Below are 20,322 nucleotides of genomic sequence, written 5' to 3'. Positions count from 1 at the left end.
TAGAATACTTCAAACCAGTCAAACGACAGACAGATTTCAATCCAAGTCAAAGCAAATTCGCCCTCAACACATCAGACATGTGACTTGTTCATGCCATTAGATGGTGGTGTGGTGTGATGGTGCAGGTGTTGAGCTCAAAGCTTTCTCTGAACTCTTCTGAACTCTGTGGAGGAGTCAACATGAAAAACACATAAAGGATCAAATGAGGCGATTGTCTTACTGGGACAGCACCAGTTTAGCCTGTGTTACATGGGTCAGTATCTTTTCATTTTACCCTGTTAAGAACAGTCAAACTTACTATTAGAATGTATTTTAAAAGGGTACAGAATTTGTATGTGTACGAATGTGTTGATTGAATACCCATGGTACATTTGTTGTTTTTCTTACTGAGGTCTGGGTTGTTTGAACCTGTTCTTTTTTAACCCCAGCACACCAACTGCCTTTACTTCCTACTGTTATTACTAAGCAGTTACTGTTCTAAGAAAGGTGACATTGCAAAGAGTTATTAATGTTACTGATCACCCTATGCAATGCCTTCACTGGAATGTCCTCACACTTGTATAGGGTTCAACACTGGGATAACTACTGAAAATATGAACTTTGTATAGTATGTGTTGTAGAAAAGTATTTTGATATAAATTAATGTGGTTTGTTGTCTATTTTGCTATGGACTTTTATCGGTAGCAGTATGTGGGAGATGAAAAAGACCAAATGTTTGCTTTAATATTATTGTTTGAGATGCCGTTGTGGACACTGTCCTCTGTTGACCTGCCAGTGGGACCCAGGTGAAATGTGTTTAGGTATCATATTTGTTGTTTAGACAGTATACACAGACTGTGTCTGCTCATCTCACCGTGATGTATTTGGTCATGAGAATGTTTATTATTGTTTGGACTTTTTCTTCATTTCTTGCTTTTAAACCATATTCATTCCTTATCACTGTGATGAGGAAAACGGTGGTGGTGTTGAGAATGCAGTCATGCCAACTTTTGGGACTGGGGATGACATTCATGAACTTCATACTGAGAAATCAGCTTCACTGCCTAACCCAAAGACTAAATGCACACTTTCTTTGAAATGGCTTAGTTTGCCAGGTAGTGTTGCATGGAAAATAAATATTTTTGGACGCTGTAAAGGAGAGTGGTTTACAATCAGTGCTTCTGAGGGCCACAATAAAATACGTTTTGAAAGCCATCCACTTATTGTAACACTGTTGATGCGTGCTACATATTTAAGGAGAAAGAACAAATGGGTCCTTTGAGCCATCATCATCATCATCATCAGGTAGACATAACATAGGCCTACTGAAAACAAGAGAGACTTGTGAAAATGAGCAATTTCCCCACAATGTGATACTATACACATTCTTCCTCTCAAGAAGGCCTATAGTCTTTTGAATCAGGAGGCTAAGTAATGTTTGGCACTGGGTGGAATTGGAAGGCATGACGCACGCCTGTTATTTTGACAGTAACCAGATGCCTCAGGCCATGGGGACGCAAGACGCGCAGGGACTTGTTTTTGACGGTACGGTCTCACTTCCCCAGAGGTCGCCTGGCACAAGTCCTTAAACTGAATATGTCCTTGTTCAAACCCAAACAAGTCAAACTGATCTAGGACATAACAATTGAAACAAAGCTGTGATGGAAAGGCTGTTGAAGGTCTAACGTCCTGCGCCCCATGCAAAAGAAACAAAGTACCCTATTCAACTTCGCTGTGACATGTGATCGGAAGCATTTTTGTCTGGTTAGTCTCTCACGTGATTCGGTTCTTCATTATTTGAGTTCCTAAAAATTAAGGAAGTAACGAAATGTAGAACGAGGTGACAAACTCAACCTGTCTTCAACAGTAGCCCAATCAGCCAGTTATCCTTCCGAGAACAGCACGAAGAGTTTGGCGGCAGCGAAGGTATCGTGTCACATTACCCACCCACCCCAAATTGGCCAACATGTTATTGTTGTTTGGCAATGGTTTGTTGTTACAGCGTAATATTGATTGCCATACATTAATTTATGTTTCGATACGATTGTTACAACATTAGTAACAAAAGCCATTAGGGCCTTCGTGGAAGTGTTGGTATGTTGTTTTCTGCATAGCGTAATGTTATTCAGATATATAAAAAAAAGATTCTTAACTCAGTCATGTCAACTGTTACAAGCATTGTCTTACGACCATATTATTCTCATATAGGAACATGTTTGCATTTGCCTTGCTACTGATGCATGTATGTCTACCAGCAGAGGGAGATGCTTCCCAGATATCTTGCTACAATGACAAAGGGGCGCCTGTGGACTGGTAAATCTGCATGTTAATGCCTGTGTTTGAACAGATTTACAATATTCCAGTCTGACTTTGAAACATTGAGCAATGTCAATAAAAACAAATTAATGTGTTGGATTGAGAAACTTTGGTCCAGTTTTAGATAGGACTGTGATATGGTTGTTATACAAATTGTGAAATTATAGGCCTACAGGAGGCCTACTCTCGATTGAAGTGCTATGTCCTATATTGTCTCTGGCTGTAGGTTTTACATCTACAAACTGCCCTTCCACACGTCTCACATTGAAGGGTTAAAATATCTCCTGATGCAGAAGGGCAGTGAAGGATGGGTGGACGGTGCAGGGCTGCTGAATGATAGCACAGGAGCTCTCGCGCGAACGATGGGGCCTTTGTATGAGGTGAGGTCTGATATCTCTGCTACTAAATGGTAAATTGAAATTGAGGGCTTTTCGGTCCTGTCGTGGCCTAATGGTAGGGCAGGGCACTGGGTTCCTACGCCGGCGACCCAGGTTCGATTCCAGCCCTTGTCATTTGTCGAGAGCTTTTCCACTCCTTCGAGCACTCAAAGTGCTTTACATGCATGCCTCACATTCACCCATTCACACTCACATTCGCACACCGGTGGCACGCATGGTAGCCTACCACCAGGAGTGATTTGGGGTCAAGGATCCTTCTCGGCAACACATAAATCAGTCCCACCAGAAAATCGCGGGCATTTTCTCAAAAAATCGCGGTCGGAATTGCCAGATGGTGCACGAGGATTTCCAGAAAATCGCGATAAAAGTTGCGGAGCTTCTTACTGAGTTGTTGCGATTTTGTTGCGGCATGAAGTGAAAGGTGCTATTTTTGTTGCGATTTTTAATGTGTTTCCCCACGCTTGAAAGTAAAGGACACTGCCACAGTCCAGTTCTCTGGTGTTTTTATATTATTTCCATTTTTATATTATAATTTTGGTTCTTAGGCAAAGCAGGGAAGCTGCCAGGGCGAGTTTTTAGCCAGAATGTCGTCGTGAAAAGTTCCATCTCTTCCCACACAGCAAAAGTACACCGTAATGGATCCGCCCCGGAGTCCACCGTCCGGAGGCCATCCTCCGGAACGGATCCGGTAAACGGGGCCGTATCGGCGTCCACTTGCACGCCGCCTATCATCCGACGCGGAGGCGTGGTGCGGACTCAAAAGGGACCCGTTTGTCACCCGCAACGGGTCCGCGTGCAGAAGCGTACCTCCGCAGTGAGCCCGGTTCGGAGGCGCGACATCCGATGCGGACTCATTCCGTGTCCACTTATTGCATCCGTCACGGTTCCACTACTTTTTATCAGTTACGGACCCATTCCGGACTCATAGATGTTCCGGGCCGGGACCATGGATCCGTGCTCATAAAGTTAATGTAATTTCAAATTCTTTGTATGACCAGTGCATGTAAAGAAATTGACAATAAAACCTACTTGAAAGTTACTTTCTTATTATGCTATAATCCCAATAAACGAACACTAAATCAGTTAACCGTTTCAAACAGCATTTAGATTTAATTCTACAGATAACACAGACCTGGCCTAGACACCGTTTAAATAAGAACCCGAAAAAAACACAACCTGACTAAGAACTTCACTCATCATGATTTTTTATTTATCTTGACATTATTTTTCTGTCTCACTGTCATGTTGAACAATCGCGTGTCGTGGCTGCCTTCTCTTTCTTCCCCGATGCCTCATCAGTCGACGGGGAAACATCACATCAGCGCTCCGATCTGAAAAGGCAACAGAGCTAAACTTAGAGCTTTCATTTAAATTTCGTAAGATGGCAATCAGACATTGCATTGCATAGGAATGGACAACGCTCTTTCACATCTCTATCCCGTGACAGTAATGATGTTGAATATTATAAGATGTACTTACTCTTGGTCGTAAAAGCCGGGAGGCAGGCGGGCATCACCGTAGCAGGGTGGATTACAGCTGGCTAGCCCTGTCCGACCCAGAGGTAATTCCACCTGTTTACTGATACACAAGATTAAGGACAAATTCAGATATTTGTAGCCCAACCACGGACACCTGTATCAAACTATGAGCCCAGCTACTTCATTCATTCACCAATGATGGACAGCATATGGGACGAGGGCGCAGTTCATGGCCATCCATTAATTGCTAATAAATAATTAGCCTGGATTTCGTTAACGTGAGGAGAACATGATGCCACCGCTTTAGGATTTGTACCGTTAAAAACACAGTTGGTGCCAAACCTGTTGAGAGCATCACCAATCCGTGTAAAAGTGTACCATGAGCCAAATTCAGACCAATATAGCCGTTTCATAGGAGTATTTGAACACTTAGACCTACGTTTAACTTTACACAAGTTTGCTTCAGTCAACCGGTTTGCTAGTAACTGGCTAGCAAGCTAACGTAAACAAGGCTGTTAAATGGGCACAATGTTGATATTTTTTATTCAACTGCACTTCCTCCATGTATCGGATGGCATCATATTTTAACAGTATTTAGGAAATACTACAATAGCCAATGTAGTTCTCCATGTCTTTGAATGAATGAACTAGCTGTCTCGTTTTGAAAACAACTAGGGTTAACTTACACTTTTAAAGTCATAAAACAAAATCCTAGATATCAATAAGCATTGATACTATAAAAGCTTCAGATATACTTTTTGTACCTTTGTGTATCACCTAATATAAATAAATCAATACTTACTGGAGAGCGCTGTTCGGTCGTGTCTGCCCCAACAAAAACTGTACCAACGTCCGTTAGATTTACAGCGCGTCCGCGTTTGTGAATCAGATATGGATGCGATTATGGTCCGCGTTTTGACGGTAGAATTTGGGGCGGCGCACGGTGGCGACCCTGATCCACCAAGTGGAACCCAAAGGAATGTGACAGTGACACGGATGTGGTGACTTGAACGCGGCTCCGCATCGGAGTCCTCTGCTGTGTGGGTTTCATGCTGCCATATTATGGCTACAACACCCTTCATTACAATGCTGTTTATGGCCGTTTGACTCTGTTTTAAATGTCATCACCGTTTCAAATTGTAAGCATACAAACTTCGTATCATGTCGATATCCATTCCTGACTTAAAAAATGGATACATAATTAACTATAAGTAGGCGGGCGGAATTGGGCATGTCCACTCAGTTGAAGAGGCTGCGCGACAGGAACTCTTGTGACTGAAATCCTTAATGTGAGTCGTCTGCTACGCATAGCCTGCCTGTGTCGGCGTTTAATTTTCAAGCTTGTCAAAAGCAACACAAATAAAAGCAGAGAGAGGGGTCCCTTTCGAAAGAAGGCATAGCGCTAGGTTTTTTTTTGTTCTCCCGCGCCGTCAGCCGGCTTTAAATTAACGGCTGATGATCATCATTCAATGTAACGAGGATGGAGTTCACAGATTTCCTTTTGTGAAGGGTGCTTGCTGAATAATGCTCAGAAATTATATTAATTTTGGTGCTCTTGTGAATATAAAAGACGACGACATTGTTATCTATAAAACACCACGTCGCCTGCAGAACGGAGGTCTCAGCTGTCAATCAATACCGTCAATCGCGCAAGGAAGAGAGCAGGAGAGGGAGAGACAGAAAGTAGTTTTCCAACTTACTCCCACAGCTTTCCAACGTGTCTGCTCTGGCTTTATTCACGTTCAGTGTTCCTTGTCCGTTTGACCGCGCCAGGTTAAACGAAAGTGATTTCACGACATGGTCACCACGGTCACCAAGTGCTGGTATAGGCCTATGTAGTATTTTCCTTAGATGGACCACTGGGCAAAAAGGCTCTGTTTCCGGGGATGTTTGTATGAAGATATTTCTGGATATTTACAATATACGGAGATATATTGATAGATACGGTCCAGATACGCTGGTGCCACTTTTCATGTACGGAGCATATCCGAATCCCGGAATGGGACAGTTTCGACATGAGACAAATCCGGATGCCGTTTTCTCACCTGATATGGAACGTGCTTCACGTATTTGATGCAGATACTCTCACGGACGTGTTCCATTCTTGTTGTTGTATATCTCCGGACATGAGAAGCATGGGACGACCCATACCTCCCACGACCAGGCAATAAATTGATTTCAAAGGCATTTATGTACATGCCTTTATCACGCTAGGTGTTATTAGCTTCTTCCCCAAAGCTGTTACAACAATGAACTCACACTTACAATGTTCCTCTATAAACGACTGTGCACCTTGCAGGGAAGCTCAAATCTCAGAATACTTTGTATAATGACAATAAAGGCTTTCTATTCTATTCTATTAGGCCTACTTATTACAACTTAGTCTTGCCTGGTTACCATCCTAATCAGGAGTGGGATTGTCTTTCAGATCGAAACGATTGTGGAAGCAGAGGATTTCCCAGGCTAACATGTGACGGGCATGTTGCCATATCTGTGATGTTGCCAAAGTTGCCGAAATTACTTAGGCTGACGTTACGTTAAACTGCCCTACAAAAGGTAAACAGCAGTGCCAACAATGAAACTGAGGGGAAAAAATGCCTTCAAAGACTTGGTAGGTTGGATATTGTAGTTACTGCAAATTTGACATAGCAATATTTGTAAAACAGGACACATTTTGACCATAACTCTTTGTCACAAGATAAAGGAGGTGTTGTGAATATCATTTTCAGAATGAACAAATTTTCAGAATGAACCTACGGTAATTGGTTACTGCACTTTGCCTTTGTAAGGCAGTATACTTCTTTCAACATAATAGACACAAATCTACTGCAAAACAACAATTAGGCCAACTTTAAATTACTGCTAAATCCCAGCTAAAATCATATTATAACAGACAATTATTTTGTTTAATGTTCTTTCTTTAATTGCTTATTTTACATTTACATTTAATCATATTTCAAGCTTTGCCGGCCGCAGAAGGGGGGGGGGGGTGTCACGAAGGGAGAACCGGCCACTATCGGTCACTCGCTGGCTGGGCTTGCTGGCATCAATGAAGTACGCCAGTAAGGCGCTCACTTCTCCATCTCAGACAGAGCAAAACAAATGTGCACTTGTTTCCCCATCAGACACAAGGCTGGCATCAGCTCCTTTGAGGTAGTCAAGGTCGTCCTCCTCCAGGACATCCTGCGCCACCAGCACCACTGCTTGAAAAGCAACAAAAAAATAGGGCAGTTTTAAACAATGTGTTAAACATTAAAAAATATGTACAGTTCAAAACCCACACTCAGGCTTGTTTACCATGAACATGCCAAAGAACGGGTCACATGAGATAATACAGCAGGATTTCCACAAGATTATCCAGCAGATCAACCAAGCATAGTCCAATTGTGGTTTATCCACAGGAGTACAGTAGCTGTCATAGTAATATCCCTTACAAAAATTAACCATGGTTCCACTATTTAACTTTGATATAGTATTTGCCCTAAACCATGGTTCCCCCAAACCACGTGTTTTAAAACTATGGTCCCCCCCACGTTTCCTTATGCTTGCATCTCTTAAGCCTGGTTTAGACTCGTCCTTTAGTTGGAGGACACGTACCGTCAGCAGGGGGGTAACGGCAGATCAAGTACCCAAACAGCCACCACTCCCTCCCTTTTAGCGCTGAATAGACCCCTTACCGCGATCAACGTATACTGTATTTCTCCCAGTTTGAATTGTTTGCGATCTGCCACTGCCCCCCCACTGACAGTATGTGTCCCCCAACTGATGGAGGAGTCTTTTTTAAAAAAGATATTATTGTCTTCATAATAACAGTACAGTGCAGATGGTGACAGGAAGCAAGTTGGGAGAGAGAGATGAGGAAGGGCTGGCAAAGGACCCGGGCCAGGAATTGAACCCGGGTCGGTCGCATTGCAAACGAGTGCCCTACCATATGCTCCATGGTAGGGCATGACGGAGGAGTCAAAACAGACCTTTAGTGTTGACTGCCCATTTGCAAATACCTTGTACCAAATGCGGTCGTTCTAAAAACTAACAATAGTACTTGGAAGCAGGGCTTGACACTGGCCAAATGCTGGTAAACCTTGGCTGTGGCTAGTTATACTTTCAATGTCACTAGCCAATTTGGCTGGCAGCTTATTCTTTGGTATGATATACGCATCATAGTAGCCTATATTCTGTTGTTTGTGCATCAATTGTTTGTATTTAAGCCCAAGAAAAAGCTCAGTAACTCTAAAGTATCTATTTGCTTGATATACTTCCATGTAGAAAGCTTTACACTCATCTTGCTTTAGCACCTTATCTTCTGAGGTAAGACGCACTCTATCATGATAAAGAAAACAAAAATAATATAAAATGTGTGGCTAGTGGAATACCTGAATGGCTAGTGACTTGGGAAAACTACTAGCCACAGTGGCCGGTGTGTGAAAAAGTTAATGTCAAGCCCTGCTCGGAAGAAAGAAAGGGGATATTGGCTAATTGCCCCCTGAAGTTAAGTAGTGACAAAAGAAAGTGATGGCAGTTGTATGATGGGGTTGCTAGTTGTGGTTTTACCTACCCGCTCACGTCTGCTCATCAGCTTTTTCCTTTTTTTTCTCACGTCATCAGTCTTCCCCGCAAGGCCCAGTTGTTTGACTTTTAAGATTCTCAAAGAATCTATTTCAGGCTTCTGCGAGACAGAAAGAAACTGAGTTACCGGTAGTCTTTTTTATACATCATGATCACATAAATGAGTTATGAGTAAACTCTCTGGACCCCAGCTCTACCCAGAATCCTTACTAGCCTGGATGATGGCCTTGGTGACCTCGTCACTATTAGGTAATCTACAGCTGAACAGAAAACATACAATGCTGTACACAAGTTTTCATTACTTTATGACTAAACATGTAATGGTGATCCAAATATACAGTGCACAACAATAATGACTACACCCCTGTTGAAAAGTAACATTGTGAATAATATATATTTTTTTTAAAACACATAAGTTGTTCCCAAAATGATTATTGAGTAAGTGTAATACAAAAAAAAAATCATCTTATGGCAGAAAAGTAAGGTCAGTAGTATAACTTGAATGACATATTTGTCCATTTGTTTGTGTAATTATGCTATGTTAAACTGTCTGAGAAGGGGCGTGCTGGCCCGAAACGTCTTGAAATTGAAATGGATTTAAAGGGAGGTCATCGTTGTGTATGTTTCATCCTTGCCTTACATTGAACTTTTACATTATGAGTCCACACCAGGCCAGGCTTATGATAAGGTCAAGGGGGTGTTTGGAGGCTTGTGATGAGGCCAAGGGGGCGTTAGCTCAAAAAAAGGTTGAGACCACTGATCTAAAGCTAATTTGTTTATCATGGTGTCATTAGATCACAGTACATGGTTCCAGTAACCCATATCCTTAGTTTGTTTGACTCTGATGAGACCATGATAAACAATTTTGCATTAGTAGATGGTGTCAAGCATGTGCGGTGGTAAAAAGTGATTTGTACAAAGAAAAGTGCCTCATGCTGAAAGTCAAGCATGGTAGTAGAACCCAAATGTTTCGGACCTGTACGGATGCCATCAACAGTAGGAAGCTGAATTTCACCACTAGAAACATGCTTGTTAACATGTACTATGACTACTGAACATCATCAGATCATGATACTCTCCATAGGATTTCATTCAAATCTCATACACATCTCGTTTAGCTAGGTCCAGACTCGAAATGTAAAAGTTCAATGTAAGGCAAGGATGAAATCCACAGCGATGACCTCCCTTTTAATCTCTTTCAAATTCGTGAAGATTCGGGCCAACACGGCCCCTCCATAGACAGTTTAACATAGGGGTGTACTCACCTTTGCACCAGCATAATTTCACAACAATGGACAAATATGTCATTCAAGTTATACTATTGACCTCAATTTTCTGCAGTAAGATGAAAAGATGTTGTATTACACTTACTCTATGGTCATTTTGGAAATAACTTGTGTGTTTATTGAAATATTGTTCAAAATATTACTTTTACAACAGGAGTGTACTCATCAACATATATATGGTCATCTGATTGCATTACATCTTTCTCTATTAATAGCACTTTGATCACAGAAGTATGGGCTGACATGCTCAGAGTAAACCTGTTTACCTGGCCTGTGGTCCAAGTAGTCACTGCAACTCTACCCCCAACGTACGATGTGTTCGCCTCACTCATGCCTGATGGGAAAAAAAATGATAACACAATCACATATTGTTATGCTAAGAAATTTCAATGTGATTCACTAGCCCAAATGGGATAAATGCAGAGAAAGAATTTCCCCTAGGGGACCAAAATTGGCTCCAATCCAAATTGGCTAAAAAATACTGTTACAAACAGTGGACAATTGTTTCTTGAATTTCCCACAGGATGAATAAAGTGCTTAGTAATACAGTGAATAAAGTACCTTATCTGTAAATGACAGCCTGAACCCTACTGATGCTTTCTCTAGATTGACGATGAGAACCTCAGGGTTATTTGAGATGGTTAAAATGGAAATTGCACGTGTAAAGTCTAGATCATTTTCTTTCCCTTAAAACATGCAGTCAAATATATTACCGACAGGTCCTGAGGAACTCCGGAGGGTTCTGGGTTCCATTGGAGGGTTGGGGTTGCGGGGTAGGGATGCATGATGTCAAAATTTTCGGCCGATACCGATATCCGATTATGATATTGCGGTTTTGGCTGATGACCGATATTAACCGATACCGATGTTTTTCTTTCTTTTTAAAAAAAAAGAGATGACAATGATGCAAACAAACATAATTTTTGAATGTCGTCTTATTTCCAAAAACACTTTTTAACTCCCTGTGATAATTAGATAAAAAATAGAGACAAAATAGAAGACAAACAGTGAAAGTCATCGTCAAGTCCATTCTTTTAGAACCGTAACATATAAAAAAACATCGGCGTTAACATCGGCCCAGTTTTACCCATTGGACCGATGTCCGATGTGTTGAATATCGGCCGATATCAGCCGATACCGATACATCTGGCCGATACATCGTGCATCCCTATTGCGGGGTGTTGATATTGCATTGCAACCACCGTCTCCTGGAGTGTCTCATGTCATTCATGGAGCTGCGGGTGTAGAATAGAGTAAAGTACTTTTTATCATGGTAATTCCAAACAAAATTAAGGTTTTTATCAGCTTACATAAATACACAAATACAAAACCAAAACATGCAGAGGCCTTATACACATCATCAGTCTTACACACACACACATTCTCTCTCTCTCACTCTCTCATACACACACACACACAGTCCTAGATGGGCATCATGTCATCCATACGATGTCATCGATTACCCTATAACAAAACACATTCTTAAATTCACAATTTCTCATTCACTTCTTTCTGGCACAGAAGTCTCTAGCTCTATGTGTGCCTTGGAGCAAGACCAACGACAGGACATGTTTACTCCTGTTCTGTCAAATAACATCGGAGGGGGCTTCTTTACCTCTGCCCCGTTCATAACGACACATGCTGTGAGTGTGACCATCTCTTATCTTACAGAAAGGCAATTGAGAGTGTGTGCTTTTTGCTTGGTCAAGGGGGACAAATCATATATTAGAACAATATATCCACACTATCAAGACTATACAAGGTGATAACTTAGTTGTGTACGACATTCAGACACAAGTGTCCATGCCATTAACTTTTAGATATCACGGAAAATAAGCTTTATGTCAAACAAATCTGCCAATCAGTTCGTTAACCAAATATTAGTCTCCTCCTAGCTAGTTAAAATGTAGCAGGTTTACCAAATGTTGTCGTAATTTCAAAATCTAGCCCCTGCAGATATCCGACGTCATATATCCAATGTCAGTAAAACGTTTATGCATACATTCATTCGTGACACCGTATCACTTGCTCCAAGGTTTAGTATTAGTTCTAGGTGGTGGCAGGCTAGCTAACTAGCTAACGTTAACATCTGCCTATCAGCACTAGAACTGCTACCAGACCGAAAAAGTTAGGCTAGCTAACATGCTAAGATAACCGTCCTTGTTTAGTGGATAGTACAAGGCGCTGGTTAGTTAGCAAGTTAGCTATACAGTCAGTTAGAAAACATTAGGAAAGTTAAACATTACAATATTCAGGCATATTCAGGCTTTAATTTTCATCTAGATCTACTTTAAGACAATACACCGTATGTTCCTCTAGTCTGTTACTTCAACTTACCTCAGAATGTCTTAAAGTCTGGTCCATCCTCATCATGAAATGACCTCGAACAACCTCGCCAGCCATCATTCGCCATCTCACATGGACAACGTCTCGGAGTCCTCATAGTCCCATAGCCTAGAGCTAGAACTAAATAAGGGTTTTGATGGCTTAACAAGTCTGCAACAGATTTCTGGAAAGTCTGTGATAAAGATGATGCCAACTGTACGACAGAAATCCAGATAGGAAGCGGCGGGCTGCCACGCAGAGCTTCATAACGGCAGAGGGAGGGCCAACATTCTATTCAATGCGATTGGCAGCACACGTCATTCAAAATACCGGTATCCAGTCAAAATATCTCCGTATTCTCCAAACACAAATACGGAGTCAAAATATGCCAAGATTTTCACGGATTCTTAAAAAGTCGGGAAATGGTCGAAATCTGGTCCGAATATGCCGCGTGTCATAAAAGATATCCAGTCAAAATATCTCCGGATTCAAGCCTATTTTGCCCAGTGGACGAGCGGACAACTTCTGTCTTTCTTGGAGGTTTATTAAGCGAGACCCAAAACACACAGCCGACTCCTGTCGTAACTGTAACATCAACTGTCAAAACTACATCCTGCATGCGCATTACATGTGAAGTTACATTCTAACAATACAGTATCCAGCCATAGCCCAATTTGCGCGAAAGAGATTACTAGGCTATATCGGCCAGGCACGCACGCAACATTCACAATGAAGGATGGAAATTACTGCTTTGTTGTGGACAAGGCATTTGCGCATCTCAATTCGGAGGGAAAATGTTGCCTTCTGTATGCGCACAAGTCAAACACCAGGTGGACCGCTTTAGAAAAAAGAAAACACATCTTGTTGTAGGAGCCCTATACTTGGCGTAATGTAGATGACTGTCATGAAGTGTTAATTATATATTTGTGTAGGCCTACCACATTTTAAAAATGTAGGCCTATTGGTTATGCCAGACTAGTCATACATTTTCCCTCCTGTGACAATGCGAGCAGACGCGCAATGAGAACATGGCGTTTCCTACATTCGTATTTAATAGTTTTTTCCCCCTCACCGACAACTTTGTACATGCATAGTAGGCCTAAAGTGCTGGGACTGATTGCTAGGTTACTTTTTATAGTATTTTTTTTATTGTATTATCCTTTTTGAAAGGAAGTTTGTCGACGTCAGTGAAGTCAGCGCAACATGGATTGGTTCAAAGTGTTCAAAGTTGCGGGAAATCGCGGTGATTGGTTAAAGTTGCGCTCTCGCACAGAATTCGCGGGAATTCATTGAAGTTGCGAAAAACGACGCGATCACAACATCGCGATTTCCTGGGGGGACTGTGTAATGTAGATGACTGTCATGAAGTGTTAATTATATATTTGTGTAGGCCTACCACATTTTAAAAATGTAGGCCTATTGGTTATGCTAGACTAGTCATACATTTTCCCTCCTGTGACAATGCGAGCAGACGCGCAATGAGAACATGGCGTTTCCTACATTCGTATTTATTAGTTTTTTCCCCCTCACCGACAACTTTGTACATGCATAGTAAAGTGCTGGGACTGATTGCTAGGTTACTTTTTTATAGTATTTTTTATTGTATTATCCNTTTTGAAAGGAAGTTTGTCGACGTCAGTGAAGTCAGCGCAACATGGATTGGTTCAAAGTGTTCAAAGTCGCGGGAAATCGTGGTGATTGGTTAAAGTTGCGCTCTCGCACAGAATACGCGGGAATTCATTGAAGTTGCGAAAAACGACGCGATCGCAACATCGCGATTTCCTGGGGGGACTGATAAATGGGGATCAGGCGGAGTGGGGCTTGAATCCTCAACCTTCTGGTTGGAACAGGCTCGTGAGCCACCACTGCCCACCACCGCTGTAGCCTGACACAATGCACTTTCATTTCTCCTTCTCTTTCCATTCCAGCAGTGGTGTGACTGATGTGGTGACATTTTAAGAAAAGAAGAATCGGAAGAACTGAAACTTTTGGTGGCATGTTGGGACTATGGTTAACTATGGTTAACCAAATGCAACCTGAATGCTGAAATGCAATGCTTTAGATTAGAAAACGACTGAACAAAATGCTGTGACTCATGGAATTGTGTAACAGATTATGCAAGAGCTACATGTATTTGAGTGCATTGTATAGCCTAGTAATGCTGTCTCTCTCGCTCTCTCTCTGTGTTCGTTCCTCAGGATGATGAAATTGGATACATTCTCTACAATGATCAGGCACCCCACTCAGGAAAATCTAAGGGGGAAGATTGTACAGCCAATGATGGTGGCCACACAAAAGGTATTATATTTCCTCTAACCACAGAGCTAAATAGTACTGTATTTTATTCAACCATACCCTTGTCAATGCATTCTGGTTCTGTGCAAATATGGAGGAACTGATAAGTAGAATTATGTTTTTTTTTCTTAACATAGAAGCTGACACTGAATACTGATGAGAAGAATATGTGAAAATGTGTGAATTTTTCTAACATTTAGCAGCTGTTTACACATATATGGATTAAAAAAAAACATTGGTTGTGGCCTCTGACTTAACGTAAATAGTTTTAGGATGCACATTTCAAAATTCTGTTTTTCAAGCATTTCAAAACTCTGCATTTCAAAGCTCCACGTCGTGTTTACTCGTAAACTGATGAAAACGGATTTCAAAAATATCTGCATACATTGTAAATGGCAAATTTTGGAAAGTGTAATCCTAACTCCAAATCCATCTTTGTTACTTGGGGACACATTTATTAGATCAGCGGTTCCCAACCAGGGGTACGTGTACCACTAGGGGTACGCGAGCACACTGCAGGGGGTACTTGGAAAAGTGTTATTATTATAACAAATGTATGGAGCAGCCACATCAGGACAGAGAAAATGAAATAGCAAATTAATTAGGGGGTACTCATAGCACGACTAAGAGGCTTAGAGGGTACGCAAGACAAAAAAAGGTTGGGAAACACTGTATTAGATCAATCAAATGCTTGACATACTGGACTACTCACTCACTTGGTTTTACGTCTTGAATTCTAAGGATGACACTTATAATCCCATTGAGATAAGATGTTCATGCTGTATTTCATCAACATTTTTAATAATCAATAATGATATAGAAGTATACAGTATAATACGTTTTATATACAATGTGTCAATGGTAAGGTTGACAATGCATAACAACGCTGTAATAAATACATTCATTAGAAATCATAATCAACTATTAAACATTATGTGGATATATAATATGCCTTATAGAATGTGTCAATGGTAAGGTTGACATAATGATGCATAACGATGGCGTAATAAATAAATTCATTGGAAATGTTGTCCTTGCCACAGGTGTTGTGCTCTTCAACAAAGAAGGTGGCCTATGGCTGGTACACAGCACTCCAAGCTTCCCTCCCTCTAAAAGCAAAGGGCAGTTCTCCTACCCGAGCACTGGGGTCATCAATGGACAGAACTTCCTCTGTGTTACCTACCCACTGGATCGTTTCCAGACCATTGGTAATTACCGATATACGTACACTGCACACGTTCCTTTCTGTGGAAAAGCCCATGTGTATCATGTAATTTGTCCATTTCAGTATTCCATGGTCAAAAGTTGGTAAATGAAAGAGTGATTTTTGTTTTTCGTTGTGTTTTGTTTTCTCAAAATGTATCCAGCCAAATCCATAGCATGATGTACAAAACGTCTGTGTTGGTTCCTTATGGAGGTTTTTTTTGAAAATGCATATGGCGTTTATTCTTAAACAGTGACGCACATGTATGCAAGGAGGGTGGCAAACAGTCAGTTGTCTTGGGACAAGAGAGAGAGCGGGCCCAGACATTGGTCCCCATTACAACATTGTATGCATTGGGAGGGGGGCCTTTCTGATGACTTTGCCCTGGGCCTGGCAAAATTTGCCAGCAGCCCTGATTGTATGTATTACAGTTGAGGAGACTCATTCCTTCAGGCTTATTTTTTTCAGACATGCAGTAATAATCAACTACAGTAATAAAACCATGAATTTCTGTCCAGTAGAGGCTAATTTATCAATGGTGCATGTCAGACGTGGCCAGTAATTGCATCCTTGTGGAAGTCAGCGTGTTTGGTGGTGAGATGTGCAGGCAGTGAGAGTCAGTGGCTGGACTAAAGTGGCGGTTATGTGAGACTTGACGGCATTCCAGATCGGATACATGCTGGTGCTCGCTGGACCAGGCCCAAAAACTCTCTCTCTCTCCCCGCCCGTCCGGCCGGCCTGCAAGCCAGAGCTGCTATACCTTCACGGCCCTCGCTGGCAGATCACGCATGTAGTGCGCTGTTACCATAGCTACAGTGAAAGTAATCCCTCTAACTGGCAGCGTAACCATAGTGACAGACCTGTTCACACTGTGCTGTATTTGCTCAGTGGGTTCTTGTGTGATGTCGAAATCATTGTCTTTCATGCTGACACTGCGGTGCTCGCATGCCGCATAGGTAATATGGATTAGAGTGTGTGTGTGTGCGCACCAGGCTTTTCACATGAACATGAAAGATGTTTTCATGCAATGCAAAATGGCTATACAGCGACACAATAAGAGAAGGCCCAGTCAGGCCCTTCATACCTCTGGTACAGTGTGGTTCAGTGGCAGGGCTGGACTGGCCATCTGGCATAGCGGGCATTTCCCTGTGGGCCCTGCACCCTCGAGGGCCCCTATTTTTCTTGTTTTTCCCTTCTTTTTTTACATTTCTGTAAATAGGGGCCCACGAGGGTGCTGGGCCCACTGTTGAGTCATTTTTAATTATGAGGGGGCCCTTCAAACCAAAAATGCCCGGGCCCTATTTCTTCCCCAGACAGCCCTGTTCAGTGGTGACCGTTAATGAGCCAGTCGAGAGTGTTGAGCACCTCTTGTCATGGCTATTGGAGAGAGCAGCTAGGTGTGAGAGAATAATGATGTTAAAAATGGCAGTAGTATTGAGGGAGCGTGTAGCCATCTAAGTGACTTACAAGAGGGGATGCCATGGCTGGAAACAGGAGGTGACTTTTGCCTAACCTGAGACTGTTCTTGGTTTGGCTATCCTTATTTTTCAGAGATTGACAGGAAATGAGTTGACAAAGAGAGTGACCCTGAATATTCTAAATTAGACCGGGACGAGCCTAGCCTGGGAACTCCCATACTGCCTTTAGTTCTACACAATCGTTTCGATCTGAAAGACAGTATGGCGAGGATGACTCATAACGTACAAGATCATGGGATCTGTGTCATAATGGCCAAGCATTCCGACCTTAACAGTTTCTCTGCCCAATCAGAGAGCAGGGCAGTGAGTCATAATAGCCCCATAACTAGCCCCATACGGAATTTACAATAGGCAACTCCCCAGACCTAATCTCACTTGTGATTAGGTCTGGTGTTAACCAGGCAAGGACGAGCCAGGAAATAATCGAAAAGTTTTCCTGTCAAGGTTTTCTCAATTGATTCTGGTACTTTGGACCATACTAATTGAAATAAGCTTTTGCGCCGTCGAAAAATTAGTCCAGAATCCAAGATGGTCGCCAAAAATCCTATAGGCCTGCTAGGATAGTTAAAATTTGTCCTCCTCTGTGGGAAAAAATGGTCCAACGATCTGTGTTTTTGGCCTGATTCAATCCTTTTTAGTGAGAGAAATGAGGTTCTGTGGTTAACAAATCATGACCCATTATTTTCATAATACAAATCCAAGATGGCTGTGGGCGCAACCCCCAAAACTCATATCTCCTGCTCTAGAAAGACTACAGCCTTAAAGGGGTATGCCACTATTTTGGGGCTTAATACAGTTAAAATCGTTGGCTAGGGTTTATAAAGGTGGTAAAGTGTCTTATTTTTCATGTAAGCCGTTGTCTTGCTTTAAGACAAGTTAAAAGAGGGAGCATGTCGCTAAGCTAGTGAAAGTCAATGGATCCGTGTAGCATGCTACAATGCTACACGGATCCATTGACTTTCACTAGCTTAGCAACATATTCCCTCTTTTAACTTGTCTTAAAGCAAGACAACGCTTAACATGAAAAATAAGACACTTTACCACCTTTATAAACCCCAGCCAACGATTTTAACTGTATTAAGCCCCAAAATAGTGGCATACGCCTTTAAGTGTCTATTCTTAGGTTTTCATGGCCAAGGAATCCATTTCTGCATGTAGTTTGCAGATCTGACTGTCATACTGGCTTTGTAACTCAGCTCACTAGGTAGGCCATATCGATAAGTCATGGGCACTGCACCATCAGCAAATGTGAAAGTATGTAATAACACTGCACGTTGCGCTTTTTAGTAATTCTATTCATGTGACAATTAAAATGCCCTTGTATGCTTGAATGTGTTGTGTTTTGGGGGGTATGTGTGTCATTACTTTTGCAGGGGAGCAGTTGCAGATCAACCAGCCGCACGTGTATGACTGCCACGTCCCCGTGGACGTGGCCTCCTCCGTGCCCTCTATGGTACACCTGTGCAGAGGCAGAGGGGGTGTCAATGTCAACGTCAGCACTGCCACCGTGGCTGCCTCCCCCTCCACCACAGCCACCAATCGCAGTGTGACTCTTACCTCCCTGGGCGGGTCAGAGTTCATCAGCTTTGCCAAAGGAAGGTCGTTCAAGAATGGTGGGTCCTCTTTCTCCCACTATTCATACAAAACAAGGGCCTGTTAAAGGAACAAGTGGGTACGATTGTGAAAACACTGTAGACTTGAAGTTGAATTGAGTGTGTGCTGGTTGTGTGTTTTATACAAGTACGTATATGCCGGACAATATGTGGTACATTGTTTTTATTGATCTTCAATGACCAACATTCTCAGACATTTTGGTTAAAATGACCAAATGTTGTTGGCTGTAAAGTCAGTGGCATCCTCACTGCTGTGTCCTACAACTAATGTTAATTGTACCTGTCCTTTTACCATGCCCAGATCTGTACCACGCCTGGGTGGCGCCTGCTCTGCAGTCGGACCTGCTGGTGCAGTTCTGGCTGCGGTCCCGCGGCGTTCTGCCGTCCGACTGCTCGCTGGGCTGGAAGGTGCTGAACCTGGCCCAGCTCTCTCCCGCCCAGCGCTTCACCTACAAGGCCACCAAGGACCACTCCAAGTGGGCAGTGAGCCCTGGCCCTGGCCCTGGCCCCAGCCCTAGCAGTGGAGCCATGGTGGGGGGCAGTAGAGCCGGGGGTACTGGGGGCTGGGTGTGTGTAGGGGACATCAACCGGGATGAGGCCGAGGAGCAGAGGGGTGGGGGGACGGTGTGCCACCGGGAGCCCGCCGTGTGGAAGGCCTACAGGACGGCGGCCATACAGTGCTACTCCTGTGATGGGCACATCACGCCGTGTGACGCTGCGCTGAGGGGGACACGGTAGATGGACAGTGACTGTATCCACCTTATAACGTCCCACCTATTTCTTTTTTTTGTAATTTTTTCTTTATTAAGGCTTAAGAGATACATACATCACAGGATATTATTCATGCTTTTCTCCTTTCAGTGTTTATAGAGTCACTTTCCTTGCCAAATCCACAACTGGTTACAAAAAAACCCAAAAAAACAAAAAAAGTATATATAGGATTGTTTACGGCATAAGAATCCCCAGAGAATATCCCACCATATTCTTCTCAACACTGTATGTCTAAGCCACTTTTTCCAACAAAAGTTTTTTTTTTTTTTTTCCAATTACAATGAGAAAACAAAACAGGAATTGAACATTGAGGGGAGTTTCACTGTATTGCTTAAGAAAAAGAAATGACAAAATGAAATAAAGGACATGTACATAGTATATATTAGAAAAAGGTGCCTCAAGCAAAATCTGATCTTAAATTCGCTTGTTTAACATATCCAGTCAATCTTTGCCAGATCCTGGAGAAGTCTCCTAACTTTGTTTTTAGGGAGTAGGTCAACTTTTCCATTGTATATACATCATGAATTACATCTAACCACTCTCCTATTGTAGGAGGGTTTGGCTTTAACCATCTCCTGGATATTGTTTTTTTGCTTGCTACCAGCAGAATAAG

At 42.4% G+C, this 20,322-nt stretch overlaps 1 protein-coding gene and 1 long non-coding RNA gene across 2 annotated transcripts; one reads left to right on the top strand and one right to left on the bottom strand.

Moving 5' to 3' along the window:
* Position 1: 1 nt before the first annotated feature.
* On the top strand, positions 2–19,708 carry dnase2 (deoxyribonuclease II, lysosomal). The gene is made up of 7 exons (XM_063199377.1): positions 2–1,905; positions 2,188–2,292; positions 2,522–2,675; positions 14,547–14,646; positions 15,687–15,851; positions 18,699–18,938; positions 19,240–19,708. Exons 2-7 carry the CDS (start codon positions 2,192–2,194, stop codon positions 19,674–19,676), a joined length of 1,197 nt encoding a protein of 398 aa, XP_063055447.1. The 5' UTR covers positions 2–1,905; positions 2,188–2,191; the 3' UTR covers positions 19,677–19,708.
* On the bottom strand, positions 3,825–5,211 carry LOC134449445 (uncharacterized). Its single transcript, XR_010034963.1, has 3 exons — positions 4,974–5,211; positions 4,173–4,271; positions 3,825–4,024 (listed from the first exon to the last, which is right to left on the bottom strand). It is a non-coding gene; the product is annotated as an uncharacterized LOC134449445 (long non-coding RNA).
* Positions 19,709–20,322: the final 614 nt, after the last annotated feature.

Source organism: Engraulis encrasicolus, chromosome 5 (genome assembly GCF_034702125.1).
Source record: "Engraulis encrasicolus isolate BLACKSEA-1 chromosome 5, IST_EnEncr_1.0, whole genome shotgun sequence".
In the NCBI taxonomy this organism is placed as follows: Eukaryota; Metazoa; Chordata; class Actinopteri; order Clupeiformes; family Engraulidae; genus Engraulis; species Engraulis encrasicolus.
Note: the sequence above shows the minus strand (reverse complement) of the source record. Positions and strands in the feature narration are given on the sequence as shown.

Coding starts and splice junctions, on each gene's coding strand:
- dnase2 (XM_063199377.1), top strand. CDS start 2,192: ATGTTTGCATTTGCCTTGCTACTGATGCATGTATGTCTACCAGCAGAG. Junction 2,676..14,546: donor CGATGGGGCCTTTGTATGAG/GTGAGGTCTGAT, acceptor TTCGTTCCTCAG/GATGATGAAATTGGATACAT. Junction 15,852..18,698: donor GGATCGTTTCCAGACCATTG/GTAATTACCGAT, acceptor TTACTTTTGCAG/GGGAGCAGTTGCAGATCAAC.